Genomic DNA, 16,245 nt, shown 5'->3' with positions numbered 1-16,245 from the left:
ACTGATTCTCCTCCACTGATGCTGCTTCTCTATCGTTTCTTCTATGTCCTCTTTTGTTGCAGTCATCTGTTCTCTCTCTACTGTATAGCGAGCGCTGGTTGTCCATTTCATACTCCTGGGCCACAGCAGCCAAAGAGTAATTTACTGTACTAAGTATGAGTTGAGAATCTTAATGGGCATGGTACTGTATAACCTGGGTCCTATAGCCTACACATATGATGTAGTGAAAAGTATGGGAGCCAGTGGGTAAATGCATGTGTCTATACTATAGAAGTTAATACCACAGGCAGGGGCAGAGTGAGATTAGTGGTCCCCGTAAAATTCAAATTTAGAGCTAGTCAGTCATGCATACTGGTAATATTGCGTGTTGCTATGTTGTCATCCATCACAGATAGCAGATGCACAGTAATACCCGGGCCAAGCCACTGGAAATATTCTGTTTTCCTTGATCAGAATGACAAGTAAACACTGCGTGTGCTGTATCTCTCGGCTAAACACATATTTGGTATTGTGAGCGTTGTTTGTGAGCTCGGCCTTTCATGTTCTATGCAACAGATGATGCATGTTTCCTGTGGAAGAGAGAGCATATGAATATTATAGGATATCTTTTCTCATGGTAGTCTTTTAGGTATGGTTTATATGATGTGTGTATTACACACAAACAAAACACGCAGCATGCACGCCAACACACACACACACACACCCACCCACACACAGTACACACAAGTATACCGCTGAATAGGCACACAGACTCAGACACATTGAGAAACTATAGGTCCTGTGAACCTTCTTTATTCTTCCATCGACAGATATTGCTGAGCTCAGTGAAGCAGACAGGTCTGTAAATCACCTGTTATTACAGCCTCTGAGTCACAAGGAGTTAATATAGTCAGGGCCCATATTCACAAAGTATCTCAGAGTCGGAGTTCTGAACTAGGATCAGGTTCCGCCTCTTATTAATTATGGTTTATAAGGCAAACCCTTCTCCTAGATCAGCACTCCTCCTCTGAGACGCTTGACACATACAGGCCCTGGTGTCTGACACTAACGTCTTGTGACTCTAAGGCTGTCCTAATATGGACACTGTGCATATGGTCTGGTCTCATACTTCAAAATCCACACAGTACCAGGGACATCCCCTTCTGAGAGGCTTACACCTCCATCTCTCCACCCCTTTCCATCCTCCCTCCCCCCACACACACACACACACACACACACACACACACACACACACACACACACACACACACACACACACACACACACACACACACACACACACACACACACACACACACACACACACACACACACACACTGTCCATCTCCCCAACCATTTTCCTCCCACTCTCACCTTCCCTCCATCTCTCTCTTGCTTCCTCCTCCAACCCCACATACCTTCCCTCTGCCTCTTTGTTTCCCCTCTATCCATTCTTGCTCTGCAATTCTCTCGCAGAGGACAGGAATCCTCAAATGAATACCACTTCAATGACAGTGGCTATATATATATATAGATAGATATCTTTAAAATGACAACGAGAATTACAGCGGTACACCATCACGTAAAAACATTGCCTTGGAAATACAAAAACTCCAAAGAGTCAAAAAAGACAGCGTTTACAGCAGACCTGGCTTCAAATACTACTTGAATTTAAAAATACACTTTTAGGTTTTTGCTCTAGTCTGCCTGGAGTGCCAGGCGGGTGTGGTTTTCACTCTTGCTACTATTCCATCCGTTCCATTGTGTCAGGCAAGCTCAATCAAGTCCAGATAAAGTAGTTGACATGGTTTCAAATAGTATTTGAACCCAGGTATGGTTAACAGGTAGACTATGAGCTCATATCTGCTGAGCTGTGTTGGGTTTTTGTCTCTGAGGTCAACTCTATGTGTCCGTCTGTCTGTTAGTCCACCATAGAGAAGTATAGAAACACACATCATAGAATAGAAAAACACATCAGTCTTCATCAGAATGATCTCATCAGTTCATCTGGGAGGCTGGCTGGCAAGGCGCTGGGCCGTTTTCCTGAGCTGGAGTGGTCTCAGTGAAACGTGTCGTTTCTTTCTGTCACTCCGTAGGACCGGAACAGTCTTGTTTGAGGTCATACTGAGCTCTGAGATGTCTAGTCCAGTCTAGCTGAGCTCTGAGAAGTCTAGTCCAGTCTAGCTGAGCTCTGAGAAGTCTAGTCCAGTCTAGCTGAGCTCAGGGTCAGACACTTACCGCCCTTTTCACACTACTGAGCCAAGCTAAGCCAAGCTGTACTGCGATGGTAGTTGCTGAACCCGTGCTGGTAAGCACAATGTAAAAGGTAAATATCAGAGCCGTCACAACATGGATCCGGTCGACATTATAGTGTGAAAAGCATCTAACTATCCATGGGCGAGGGTCATGTGTCTATGACCTCGGTCGGTGATGGTTCGTCAGAGAGGCTAGTGGTGGCATTGGGCAGGGTCTGGTTGTGCCCGTGGCTATGACCCACAGAGTTCCCTTGATGCAGCTCCAGGGCTATACCTGCCATGCTAGGGTCCTGTGGAGGGAACTCCTTCACCTGCCTCTTATATTCCAGGAACGTACAGGCTTTTGTGGCTATAGCCACCACATTCTTCCCTATAAAGATGGTAGACACCCTACTATCCTGGAACAGCACCATGTTAACCCCGCGGATCAAGATGGTGACTATGTTTATAGTAACTAGACTAAGAACAGGGTACAGCATCATCTTCTGGGGCGAGACGTGCTCCCCCTGGACACTGATCTCAGAGAGGGAGACGCAGGGCAGGGTTAGGAGCAGGATGTAGCAGTAGAAAAACATCAGTCCCTCGGCCCAGATGGGCAGGCCAGTCCGTTGGGGCTCCCACAGGTTGGCCTGGATGTCCAGAACATCCAGCAGGTCCAGGGCCACCCAGAACAGCTTCCCCCGCATGTCCTCCTTTTTCCTGAAGGTCCTCACGTATTCCATGCTGTCCAGAGCCACCAGGACCAAGTATAGCCCCGGGACGCACACGGAGAGGAGTAAGGTTAGAGCCTTCCGGGCCACCGTCTCCAGGCTTTTCCTGTCCGCCTTGTAGTTCTATAAGATATAAGATATACTTTATTGTCACACATTGAAACGTGCATTTTTCAAATATCTCTGTGAGTATCCCCCCCTGACAAGACACACATACACCAGGGTTAGCCACAATGCAGCGTCTCTGGAGCAGCTTAGGGGTTAAATATCCTGCTCAAGGGAGCAATGGAAGGAGATGGTACTGTATATGGGATACTGATGCCAGCAACTCTCTGGTTACCGGCCCGCTCCCCACCAGATTTTCCATAGTCGGTGCTAGGATTCAAACCGGCAACCCTCTGGTTTCTGGCCTACCGGTCTAATGTCTAGGTTACCTACCTGGAAGACGAAGTAGAGCTTGATCTCCAGGACGAAGATGTAGAGGAACCAGAGTATCATGGCGTAGCCGCGTTTGGCGGTCTTCACCTCAGCCCCGACCCACACTGCCACGTAGCGCAGCACGATGAGGAAACAGATGTCTCCCACCAGCACGATGATGCACACTCCGATCTACAAATACATACAATACTTTATTTACGCAATGTGCATTTAAAATTGTAACACAGTTGTTACAGTTAAACAATACATTAAAGGAAATAAAATTGAGAGACAAGGAAAGAGATGTCAAACCACAAAGGATGTACAAAACAGTAAAATCACTAAGTAAAAAACAATGTTTTTTTAAGTGTAATTCAAAGCTACAGTCTGTGATTGGTGCATCTACTGTTGGACTTATTAGTGAGCATTCCCCTGCTCAGACACTGCATGCATCATCCCAACCTAGTCAAACACAAATTTGACTGAAACCCGTGCCATGGTATGTTAATTTACGTTAGGTTACATTACACTGGCCTACCAATGTAATAGCAGTCTCACAATATAATACGAATTGTAGGACGTATAGTATCCTACGTCTTGAACGTTTTAGTATGATATATTACGTTTGACTGCTTTAGTATGATATATTACGTTCGACTGCTTTTGTATGATATATTCAACTCCTTTAGAATGATATGCCATGTTCGACTGCTTTTGTATGATATGCTACGTTCAACTCCTTTAGAATGATATGCCATGTTCGACTGCTTTTGTATGATATGCTACGTTCAACTCCTTTAGAATGATATGCCATGTTCGACTGCTTTTGTATGATATGCTACGTTCAACTCCTTTAGAATGATATGCCATGTTCGACTGCTTTTGTATGATATGCTACGTTCGACTGTCACACCCTGATCCGTTGGACTTTGTGCTTGTCTCTACCCCCTACATGTGTTTCTCATCTTCCTCGTCATCCCCTGTGTATTTATACATGTTTTATCTGTTTGTCTGTTGCCGGCTCGTCTTGTTTTTCAAGTCAACCAGCGTGTTTTTCCGTGCTCTTGCTTTTTCCATATTTCTGTTTTTCTAGTCCTCCCGGTTCTGACCTTTGCCTGCCCTGACACTGAGCCTGCCTGCCTGACCATTCAGCCTGCCTTGACCTCAAGCCTGCCTGCCACTTTGTACCTCCTGGACTCTGACCTGGTTTATGATATTTTGCCTGTCCACGACCTGTCTCTTGCCTGCCCCTTGTTTATAATACATTTTAGAGACTCAAACCATCTGCCTCCCATGTCTGCATCTGGGCCTCGACCCTGTATCGTTATCGACTGTTTAGTATGATATGCTACATTCAACTGCTTTAGTATGACATATTACGTTCAACTGCTTTAGTATGATATGCTACATTCAACTGCTTTAGTATGACATATTACGTTCGACTCTTTTAGTATGATTTATTACGATTGACTGCTTTAGTATGATATGCTATGTTAGGTTATGGGTTAAAGTTATGGTTAAGGTTCGGGTTAGAGTTAGGGGAAGCGTTAGCTAACATGCTAAGTAGTTGCAAAGTAGCTAAAAAGTAGTAAGTAATTGCAAAGTTGCTAATGTTGTCTGTGATGAGATTCAAACATGCAACCTTTGCGTTGCTAGACTTTTGCATTATACATCTACCCAACCACCCCGATCAACCACCCTCCTTTCGTTTTTGCCTTAAGTAACCTACTGTCATACCAAACGTAACCTATGATCTTAATTTGAGTGTTCAGGATTTACATAAGCAAATGTAATGCAACCCAACGTAAAGTAACATATCATACTAAATGGAGTGGCACGGATTTAGTAAATATAACATGTTTGGTTGATCAGCCTGGTCTCAGAGCAAAACATGTTATATTTACTAAATCCGTGCCACTCCATTTAGTATGATATGTTACTTTACGTGCTATGTCATCGACTGACAGATTGCTATAACATATGATGTGTTTAGCTTATAAGTAAAATACTGGACCTATCCAGGTGTTGTAAGATCTGGCAACCGTCAGAAAAGCCTGGGAAGAGGAACGCGCCCAGTAGTTGTGTTCCCTGCTCAGGCAAAGCGACGCAACAACCAATGGGCTAATTCCTGCCAGTTCACACAGGGTTCATAGCCGAAAGAAGTGTCCCAGCTGTTCCAAAAAATCATGCAGCAATTCTGCTCAAAGAACAACAAAATGGCTGGAGGGAAAGAGGTGCCTAGCGGTGTTGTGCTAATTATTGCCATCTATATGGGAGGTGTGAATTGTAGACAATTATCACGCGCTCAGATAGAAGCCATTAGCCATAGCTATTAGCACAAAGTTGATACATGTGCACCCAGGTATATACTTATGTGGGTGAGTCAACTTATTTGATTGACATTATTTCAAATGATTTAATATTACTAATAAAGTCTGCTCCATTTGAAGTAGAAATCGAAAATAAACTTTATTACATGAAACAAAAAATGGAATCATTTTGAGGCTACAGGAAATAGGTTGACTTCTATGTTAAACAACTGCAGTCATGGCTGCTTTGGTTGTCAACAGCCGTGTAGCTATTGTAGTACTTTGACTGTAGAAAAACAGGAATCTCTAAAGTTGTCCCAGGTGAGGCAAGCATGCGAGGGAGGGGCAACTTCGACTGTGCAATAAAGCGTCTGAGCAGGGGCACGGACCCAACAGATTTAAAAAAGGATAACAACTAAATGGCCTCTTACCTTCCTGGGCCCCTGGTTCTGCTCTACCAGATAGGCATCCATGAAGGCCATGCTGGTCATGATCACCATGGTGGTCAGGCACACGTGGCGTTTGTCTGGCTGCGGCAACACCATGGTGGGCAATGTAGTTCTGCTGAACTGAACTTCCTGTTGTAGTCCTACAAAAAAAGTGATGTTCTACTGCATTTGTTGTCCTATTGCATCAGGTACAATGGACCTGGTGTAGTCCTATTACACTTTTTTTTTGTAATCCTATTACGCTTGTAGTCCTAGTGCTCTTGTAGTTATATTGCACTTGTAGTCCAACTGCACTTGTAGTCCTACTTTACCGTTTTCTTATTGAGTTATTTTAGGGGAAAATGTCAAGTGTACCTGATCAATCCCTATTAGGGTAACAAATAGCCTACATTCCATTTTTTTTACATTATTGAGAAAATGCACTCCCACTCCTTAGCATGACGCAATGGGTCCCCCATCGATGCGTTTGAGAAAGACAACACTCTTAGGACCAGGAGGGCAATGGAACGAATCCAGGTTAGGAGAATTGCATTGATATATTATGGTCTGTTTAAGCCATACAGACTGGTGCATCCACTCTCTCAGCGCAGTTCCATTGAGTCTAATGTGCTACTGCTGTGATCAAGGACTCACAACACACCTCTGAGGCTCCATAACCCTGGAATCCGCTCAGTAATATAGCAGTTGGGGTTTATTGCTCCATAGGAAAATGACAAAACCATATATCTTCAGTTGCAGACTTTGTAGTGGCCGAATCCTCATGGAAGGACCACGTCATTGGTGTCAACTGATCATGTGAGTCAGCATATTTTAGCAGCATGGACTAGCATAGTACAACAACAACAACAGTACATTTGCTGAAGATAATGTGAGTGCTTGCTTCAAAAAGGTATCAGGGAAAGGTCTTCTAAAGTGGTTCTACCAATGAGGAGAGGATGGAGTTCCACCCACTGTTGATGAGACGGACCTCTGAGAGTGATGTGTAGTTCCTGTGATATGCCAGAGGAATTGTTTCTCCTCTCTCAGTCTGCGGAGTCTGGGGAAGAGAGAAGAGAAAAAGGGGTTAGCTTAGCACAAACTGTGTTGTAGCCAATTATGTATATAAACCCTGGATTGCTGATGCTATGTATTGGCAGGGCTGGTGCCAGAACTAATCAGTTGGATGGGCATTTTATTTTTTTCACAGAACTTGTGAGTTTCAAGTTTGGGGAAGTTTACAATTTATTCTACATTTCTACCGATCTGTGTGCCAGTTATGATTTTCATTTTTTTTTTTCGTGGAACAGTTTAATTTCAATAATAACATTTTAGTTTCTCAAAATCATTGTCACATGGTTAATCATAAAAATGTGAATTAAAATATAAAAATCTCAAAGCTCAAACGCGAGAGCCTCAGCCTCTGCTATATGGACACATTGACACACCAGGGAAAACTGTACAGGTATTGTATGATGTTTTCCCTGGAAATATTGGTTCCTCAGATCATGCTATTTTCACGAGGTTTGTTGATTATGGAGGCCGGGAGAGTGTTGGAAAGATTTTTCAAATACTGTGAGGAACTATTAGCATTCGCAATAGATGTTAAAAAACTGAATTAATTGACTTCCTGTGTGATGTGAATAAAAAAGTACTGAAAGCTCAGCTCATTTGTGGTGAACGTGGTGAGTTAAAACAGTCAGAAATCAGACATCCCCAAATAGGCACTTTTCTACATTTGTGCGCAGCATGCCATGTACTTCTATGTATGCTCAGGGCCGTGCGCTCCCAGACCCATCCTCATCGGTCATATGGAGCACTCCAAACAAAAGACAATGATTTTTTTTTACAAAACTATTTCTCTGCAAACATTGTTTCCACTCCGAAAATGAGAATGGTAAATGACTGTAATTAATACATGCATTAACAGAAATTAATGTAACCAAATGACAGGGATTAACGGTGCATCTACTAGGCCTACTGGTGACATATGTAATGAGGAATTGATCAAAAATGAACAATCAAAAGGCAAACAATTCACAAAATGAAACTATGAACATGCAAGAATTGGTGGGAGACAGCTGAACGCTTTCTGGAGAGCTGAGTGCACGCATTCTGGAGAGAGTCGTGCTATATCCTAGCCACACACCCCTCCCCTTCTTCTTGTCTCAACATTTTTAATTATATTCAAGACACGTTATCTTCACACATATTTTAGATGCTTTTCACTGACAGCTGCAAGTCAATAATCAGCTAGGCCTATACCTATTGGGAAGCCCGCGTGGCAATAGGCCGAGCTGCTTATTGACCTCCGACTTCTTGCTTGTGATTTGAAACCATCCACAGCCATTTTTTAAAAGAAGCTAATGTTCCTCTGTTGCTAAGTCATGATCTCTGGTAAAAGTATTTGAATGATTTTATTTAGACATGAGTAATTCTATAATTTTGGCAAAACATCAATTTACTTTAGGGGAAGCCAGCATCTGAACAGTGCCCTGTGCAAACACCAACATTCCTTTCCAATTGGCTGCTTGAAACCAGAGACCTGTATATAATGACGAGATGCTCATGTCTCCGGGAGTTGTTGTCCCAAAGGAAGGAAGGCAGGTGACACGCTTAGGTCTGCATATTAAGCCCACAGAAACGCATTGGGCTTATTCTGGACAGATTCTGGTGAGAGTAGGGTTAGGGTTAGGGTTAGGGTTAGCCCTCTCGCTTTGCCTGTTCCTCTCTGCTGAAACTATCTCACCAGAGAAAGCATCCGAGCGAGCGAAACTGCGCCCCTCTGTCTCAGTGTGTGTAGTCCATGTATCTGATGTTGTCTTGCCAAAAAGAGTATGACATGCCATACTATTTTTGTCCAGACAGCATCAGATACATGGTCTACACATACTGAGACAGAGGGGCGCTGTTTCACTTGCTTGGATGATTTGTCTAAGATTGATGCGTCTTACTGCGGGCCCGCTTCTTGGTCAAATAAATTGTCAACATTTCAAAATTGTATTTGGATGGGGAAGGATGTATGGTAGGACAGGCCAGGGCCACAATGCCGGCCCTGTGTATTGGCCATTGAAGGCTTTGAAGCCACCGGTTGGAGCAGTCCTCCATAGAAATGAATGGGATTCTACATTATTTCAATGAAATTACAAAATTACATGTATTTACTTTTGTTTGTTTGTTGCTGTAGTGAGGACAGCAACTTTAGTCATCTAAAATAAACATACTTTAAGGAAAATGTTTTTATCAATTTTTTTTTCATCATTGTATAAATGTATTTTTAGCTCACATAATATACTCAAAACATGATATAATCAAAAAGTATGCATTTTAAGGTGTCTGTAATAGTATAAATGTGGCAAAGATGAACATAAATACATTTCTATTTCCTTCAAAATATTTTTTAAACTGGTGGGGGAGTGCCAAGATGGAGGTACAGTGGCTTCAACACACCGCTATCAATATTCTGCTGTTTATATAAATCATTGCTTGTGGGCTGCTGTGTCTAAACTCCTGTGATCTCACACGGTTACAGAAGAGGGCATTAGTATGACTTTTATTAATGCCATAAAGATAACCACATATACAGAATGCAGTGGATACACACACACACACACACACACACACACACACACACACACACACACACACACACACACACACACACACACACACACACACACACACACACACACACACACACACACACACAGCATATATGTATCCTGTGAAATTTCCATTTAGCTGAATTGCAAATACATTCCTGTGTTAATCCGCTTTAGTGGGTTGACATCTCCCTCTCTCTCTAGTACTGTGCTGTGTTGTGAGGGTTTTTGGGCCGAGGTTTTAAATCAGCAGTTTAATTAAAATGGCAGGACACACGGGGGTCAGAGAGAGGATGTGGCAGAGCAGTATATAGCGTCTAGCAGGGTAAATCCATTTGAATTCAATCACTTTTTGACAGAATCCCTTTTGATTTATACAAAACTTTCCATACATGTTTGCCCATGGAAGAAGTGGTCAGAATGTGACGTTTTTGACCTGAATGACAAAATACGCACAAAGTTGACTTACAGTGCCTTCGAAAAGTATTCAGACCCCTTGACATTCCACATTTTGTTATGTAACAGCCCTATTCACAAATGTATTAAATGGTTTCCCCCCGCCCTACTCAATCTACACACAATACCCCATAATAACAAAGCAAAAACAGTTTTTCTTTCAAATTTGGCAAATGTATTAAAAATAAACACCTGAAAAATCACATTTACATAAGGATTCAGACCCTTTATTGGGTATGATGTTACAAGCTTGGCACACCTGTATTTGGGGAGTTTCTCCTATTATTTTCTGCAGATCCTATCAAGCTCTGTCAGGTTGGATAGGGATAGGTTGGCTAGGGAGTGTCGCTGCACAGCTATTTTAAGGTCTGTTCAGAGATGTTGGATTGGGTTCAAGTCCGGGGTCTGGCTGGACCACTCAAGGATATTCAGAGACTTGTCCTAAAGCCACTCCTGTGTTGTCTTGGCTGTGTGCTTCGGGTCATTGTCCCGTTGGAAGGTGAACCTTCGCCCCAGTGTGAAGTCCTGAGTGCTCTGGAGCAGGTTTTCATCAAGGATCTCCCTGTACTTTTCTCTGTTCATCTTTCCCTCAGTCCCTGCCTCTATAAAACATCTGATGCTGCCACCACCATGCTTCACTGTAGGGATGGTGCCAGGTTTCCTCCAGACGTGACACTTGACATATATGCCAAAGAGTTCAATCTTGGTTTCATCAGACCAGAGAATCTTGTTTCTCATGGTCTGAGAGTCCTTCAGGTTCCTTTTTGCAAACTCCAAGCGGGCTGTCATGTGCCTTTTACTGAGGAGAGGCTTCGGTCTGGTTCACTATCATGAAGGTCTGATTGGTGGAGTGCTGCAGAGATAGTTGTCCTTCTGGAAGGTTCTCCCGACAGACGAACTCTAGAGCTCTGTCAAAGTGACCATCGGGTTCTTGGTCACCTTCCTGACCAAGTCACTTCTCTCCCGATTGCTCAGTTTGACTGAGCGGCCAGCTCTAGGAAGAGTCTTGGTGGTTCCAAACTTCTTCAATTTAAGAATGATGGAGGCCACTGTGTTCTTAGGGAACTTTAATTCTGCAGAAATGTTTTGGTACCCTTCCCCAGATCTGTGCCTTGATACAATCCTGTCTTGGAGCTCTACAGACAATTCCTTCGAACTCATGGCTTGGTTTTTGCTCTGACATGCACTGTCAACTGTAAGACCTTATATAGACAGGGGTGTTTTCCAAATCAAATCCAATCAATTTAATTTACCATAGGTGTACGCCAATCAAGTTGTAGACACATCTCCAGGATGATCAATGGACACAGGATGCACCTGAGCTCAATTTCAAGTCGCATAGGAAAAGGTCTGAATACTTATGTAAATAAGGTGTTAATTTGTTATGTTTAACTTCTTATGGCTGGGGGCAGTATTTAGTAGCTTGGATGAATAAGGTGCCCAGAGGTGCTCAGAGTAAACTGCCTGCTACTCAGTCCCAGAAGCTAAGATATACATAGTATTAGTATCAAACAAAACAAACATTTATTGTGGAACTGGGATTCTTGGGAGTGCATTCTGATGAAGATTAAGTGAATATTCATAATGCTATTTCTGACTTCTGTTGACTACACAACATGGCAGATATCTGTCTCTGAGCGCTGAGCGCAGATTATAGCATGGTGTGCTTTTTCCGTAAAGTTGTTTTGAAATCTGACACAGCGGTTGCATTGAGGAGAAGTGTATCTACAATTCCATGCATAAGATTTGTATCTTTTATCAATGTTTATTATGAGTATTTCTGTAAATTGATGTGGCTCTCTGCAAAATCACCGGATGTTTTGGAACTACTGAACGTAACGCGCCAATGTAAACTGAGATTTGTTTTATATAAATATGAACTTTATCGAACAAAACATACATGTATTGTGTAACATGAAGTCCTATGAGTGTCATCTGATGAAGATCATCAAAGGTTAGTGATTCATTTATCTCTATTTCTGCTTTTTGTGACTCCTCTCTTTGGCTGGATAAATGGCTGTGTTTTTCTGTGACTTGGCTCTGACCTAACATAATCGTTTCTGGAGCTTTCGCTGTAAAGCCTTTTTGAAATGTGGCTGGATTAACAAGACTTTTATCTTTAAAATGATGCCTAATACTTGTATGTCTGAGGAATTTGATTTATGAGATTTCTGATTGAATTTGGCGCCCTGCAATTTCATTGGCTGTAGGCAAGGGGTTCCTAGCAGAACCCCGTTCCCAGACAGGTTAAGAAAGACTTAGTAAAGACTGAAGCTACCGTCTCATCTTGGAGGTATTTGACAGCCTTGAGGTTAGCCTAGCATTGTGTGACACCGAGAGAGAATTGCTTGGGGAGGATTAACGAGTTCATGTTCCCATGGGATATTAGTTACTGCTAAAGAATACTGTCTGCATTGATATCTGTGCTTGCTGTGGATCTTGTGAGGAAACCTGCAAGGAACTGCCATACTTCACTGAGGGAGTATCTACGAGTAGTGAGTAACCACAACGGTGGGGTGCTTCGGGTATTTATGTGTGTCATAATTTTTTTTGAGGTCCAACGTGCACAAAGGGGTTAAGTAAGCTTGAAATAATTTGGACAGGGGTTGTGCACGGCTCAATGGGGATTATTTTAATTTTTTTATTTTGATGTGGTGCTTTGATGACAAAATGGCGCCAGAAGAAATGGCTTAAATCAGTTCTACCAAATCTCTATCAACATGCTAAATGTGCAACCAAAGGGAAAAAAATTCTAGATCACCTGTACCCCACACACAGAGACGCGTACAAAGCTCTCCCTCGCCCTCCATTTGGTAAATCCGACCACAACTCTATCCTCCTGATTCCTGCTTACAAGAAAAAATGAAAGCAGGAAGCACCAGTGACTCGGTCTATAAAAAAGTGGTCAGATGAAGCAGATGCTAAACTACAGGACTCACACTCGTCTGATGTGGCAGGGCTTGCAAACTATTACAGACTACAAAGGGAAGCACAGCCGCGAGCTGCCCGGTGACACGAGCCTACCAGACGAGCTAAATACACTTCTATGCTCGCTTCGAGGCAAGCAACACTGAGGCATGCATGATGAGGGCATCAGCTGTTCTGGACGAATGTGTGATCATGCACTCTGTAGCCGATGTGAGTAAGGCCTTTAAACAGGTCAACATACACACACAAGGCCACAGGGCCAGACGGATTACCAGGACGTGTGCTCCGGGCATGTGCAGACCAGCTGGCAGGTGTCTTCACTGACATTTTCAACATGTCCCTGATTGAGTCTGTAATACCAACATGTTTCAAGCAGACCACCATAGTCCCTGTGCCCAAGAACACAAAGGTAACCTGCCTAAATAACTATAGACCCGTAGCACTCACGTCCGTAGCCATGAAGTGCTTTGAAAGGCTGGTAATGGCTCACATCAACACCATTATCCCAGAAACCCTAGACCCACTCCAATTTGCATACCGCCCAAACAGATCCACAGATTATGCAATCTCTATTGCACCCCACACTGCCCTTTCCCAAATGGACAAAAGGAACACCTATGTGAGAATGCTATTCATTGACTACAGCTCAGCGTTCAACACCATAGTACCCTCAAAGCTCATCACTAAGCTAAGGAACCTGGGACTAAACACCTTCCTCTGCAACTGGATCCTGGACTTCCTGACGGGCTGCCCCCAGGTGGTACGGGTAGGTAGCAACACATCTGCCACGCTGATCCTAAACACTGGAGCTCCCCAGGGGTGCGTGCTCAGTCCCCTCCTGTACTCCCTGTTCATCCACGACTGCATGGCCAGGCACGACTCCAACAACATCATTAAGCTTGCAGACGACACAACAGTGGTAGGCCTGATCACAGACAATGACGAGACAGCCTATAGGGAGGGGTCAGAGACCTGGCCGGGTGGTGCCAGAATAACAACCTATCCCTCAACGTAACCAAGACGTTGGTTATGATGATTTTGGACTACAGGAAAAGGAGCACCAAGCACGCCCCCATTCTCATCGACGGGGCTGTAGTGGAGCAGGTTGAGAGCTTCAAATTCCTTGGTGTCCACATCAACAACAAACTAGAATGGTCCAAACACACCAATACAGTGAAGAGGGTGAGACAAAGCTCATTCTCCCTCAGGAAACTATAAAGATTTGGAATGGGTCCTGAGATCCTCAAAAGGTTCTACAGCTGCAACATCGAGAGCAAACTGACCGGTTGCATCCCTGCCTGGTACGGCAATTGCTCGGCCTCCGACCGCAAGGCACTTCAGAGGGTAGTGCGTACGGCCCAGTACATCACTGGGGCAAAGCTGCCTGCCATCCAGGACCTCTACACCAGGGGGTGTCAGAGGAAGGCCCTAAAAATGGTCAAAGACCCCAGCCACTCCATAGACTGTTCTCTCTACTACCGCATAGCAAGCGGTACCGGAGTGCCAAGTCTAGGACAAAAAGGCTTCTCAATAGTTTTTACCCCCAAGCCATAAGACTCCTGAACAGGTAACCAAAAGGTTACCCGAACTATTTGCATTGTGTGCCCCCCCAACCCCTCTTTTACGCAGCTGCTCTCTGTTTATCATATATGCATAGTCACTTTAACTATACATTCATGTACATACTACCTCAATAATCCTGACTAACCGGTGTATGTATATAGCCTTGCTACTGTTATTTTCAAATGTCTTTTTACTGTTGTTTTATTTCTTTACTTACATACACACATACCTTTTTTCGTACTATTGGTTAGAGCCTGTAAGTAAGCATTTCACTGTAAGGTCTACACCTGTTGTATTCGGTGCACGTGACAAATAAACTTTGATTTGATTGTGATTTGAACCTTGAACCTTATGTATATTGCCTTAGTGGAGTCATTTACGATTTCAATTTAATTTAATGCATGGGAAAGTATATCCTTATACAAAAAAATCTTTAATCATTCCATCTGAAGTTAATAACCTAGTTGTCATCACCCTAGATAGTTTACAATAGTTATTGGAGATGTCCTTCTCACCTAACATCCCATGCTGTTGGGATACTCCACATAAGTTAATATCGTGAGAGTCAAATTCGAGCCTGGTGAGAGGGTTACACCTGTTTTCGCCTTGTCTTTATGTGTATTGTGTTTCAATTGATGAGGAAAATGTTTTATTTAATCAATTTAGATTAAGGCTGAATGTGTAAAGTGTAAAAAGTCAAGGGGTCTGAATACTTTCCAAATGCACTGCATTTTGTATACCCCACCGTACCATGAGGCATCCATGACTTCATCACCGGAAAAGATAAACGGTTGAGTTTGATATCATTTAAAAGCTGACAGTGTTGTCAAACTATTTGAATAGTTTTTGAAAAAATGATTCTGTCATTTTTAAACCTTAACGTAAATGATCTAAAAACAAATGAACTCAGATGTTTTTCATATTCACATACGTTTTAGCTTAGACTCTATTTCACATGTTGTGCAAACCATCGGTTGAGGCACAACATGATCTTGAATACAGGGTGGGTGTCATTTAAAGTATAGAAATATAATTCAGAGAATGGATCTATCCTATACTATGGAGGATTGACAGTATAATTTATAACAAATATTCCCATTCAAATCAATATTCTCTGATGTGTGGACCACCAACTATCTTTTTCAAATTTTTTGTATTATTTTATTACAATTTATTCCATGTAATCAAGAGCATGTTGTGTCTCAACCTTAGATTATGTAAATCAGGGTCTAAATAAAATTATGCAAATATTTTTTTTTAAACGGTGTTTATGCATTTTTAGATAATTGATGTTAAAGGTGCAATATGCAGAAATCTCTCTGCCATTTCCTGGTTGGATAAATTTGATTTCAGTTTATGTGACAAAACAACCAATGTATAGTGTAGAGCATCATTGTACCATCTAAACCGGTGTGAAATATATTTTCAATAACCAGAAATAATATATTTTCAGCTGTTTGAAGCTGGTGTACAAAACTGAAAGTAACTGGAAGCAAAGAAAAAGTTTTACATAGAACAGATCTACCACTTCTTACACTTGCTTTCAGTGAGAACGACAGATGTATAACTCACATTTCTTTGTGAATTTGGTCTAGGCACC

At 42.6% G+C, this 16,245-nt stretch overlaps 1 protein-coding gene across 1 annotated transcript; it reads right to left on the bottom strand.

Moving 5' to 3' along the window:
* Positions 1-787: 787 nt before the first annotated feature.
* On the bottom strand, positions 788-7,148 carry LOC115146593 (transmembrane protein 121-like). Its single transcript, XM_029688668.2, has 3 exons — positions 6,103-7,148; positions 3,384-3,554; positions 788-3,068 (listed from the first exon to the last, which is right to left on the bottom strand). The coding sequence occupies exons 1-3, from the start codon at positions 6,214-6,216 to the stop codon at positions 2,385-2,387; spliced, it is 969 nt and encodes a 322-aa protein (XP_029544528.1). The 5' UTR covers positions 6,217-7,148; the 3' UTR covers positions 788-2,384.
* Positions 7,149-16,245: the final 9,097 nt, after the last annotated feature.

The sequence above is a fragment of the Oncorhynchus nerka genome, linkage group LG18, assembly GCF_034236695.1.
Source record: "Oncorhynchus nerka isolate Pitt River linkage group LG18, Oner_Uvic_2.0, whole genome shotgun sequence".
Lineage (NCBI taxonomy): Eukaryota > Metazoa > Chordata > Actinopteri > Salmoniformes > Salmonidae > Oncorhynchus > Oncorhynchus nerka.
The sequence above is the reverse complement of the archived record's forward strand: the minus strand, read 5'-3'. Positions and strand labels throughout refer to the sequence as shown.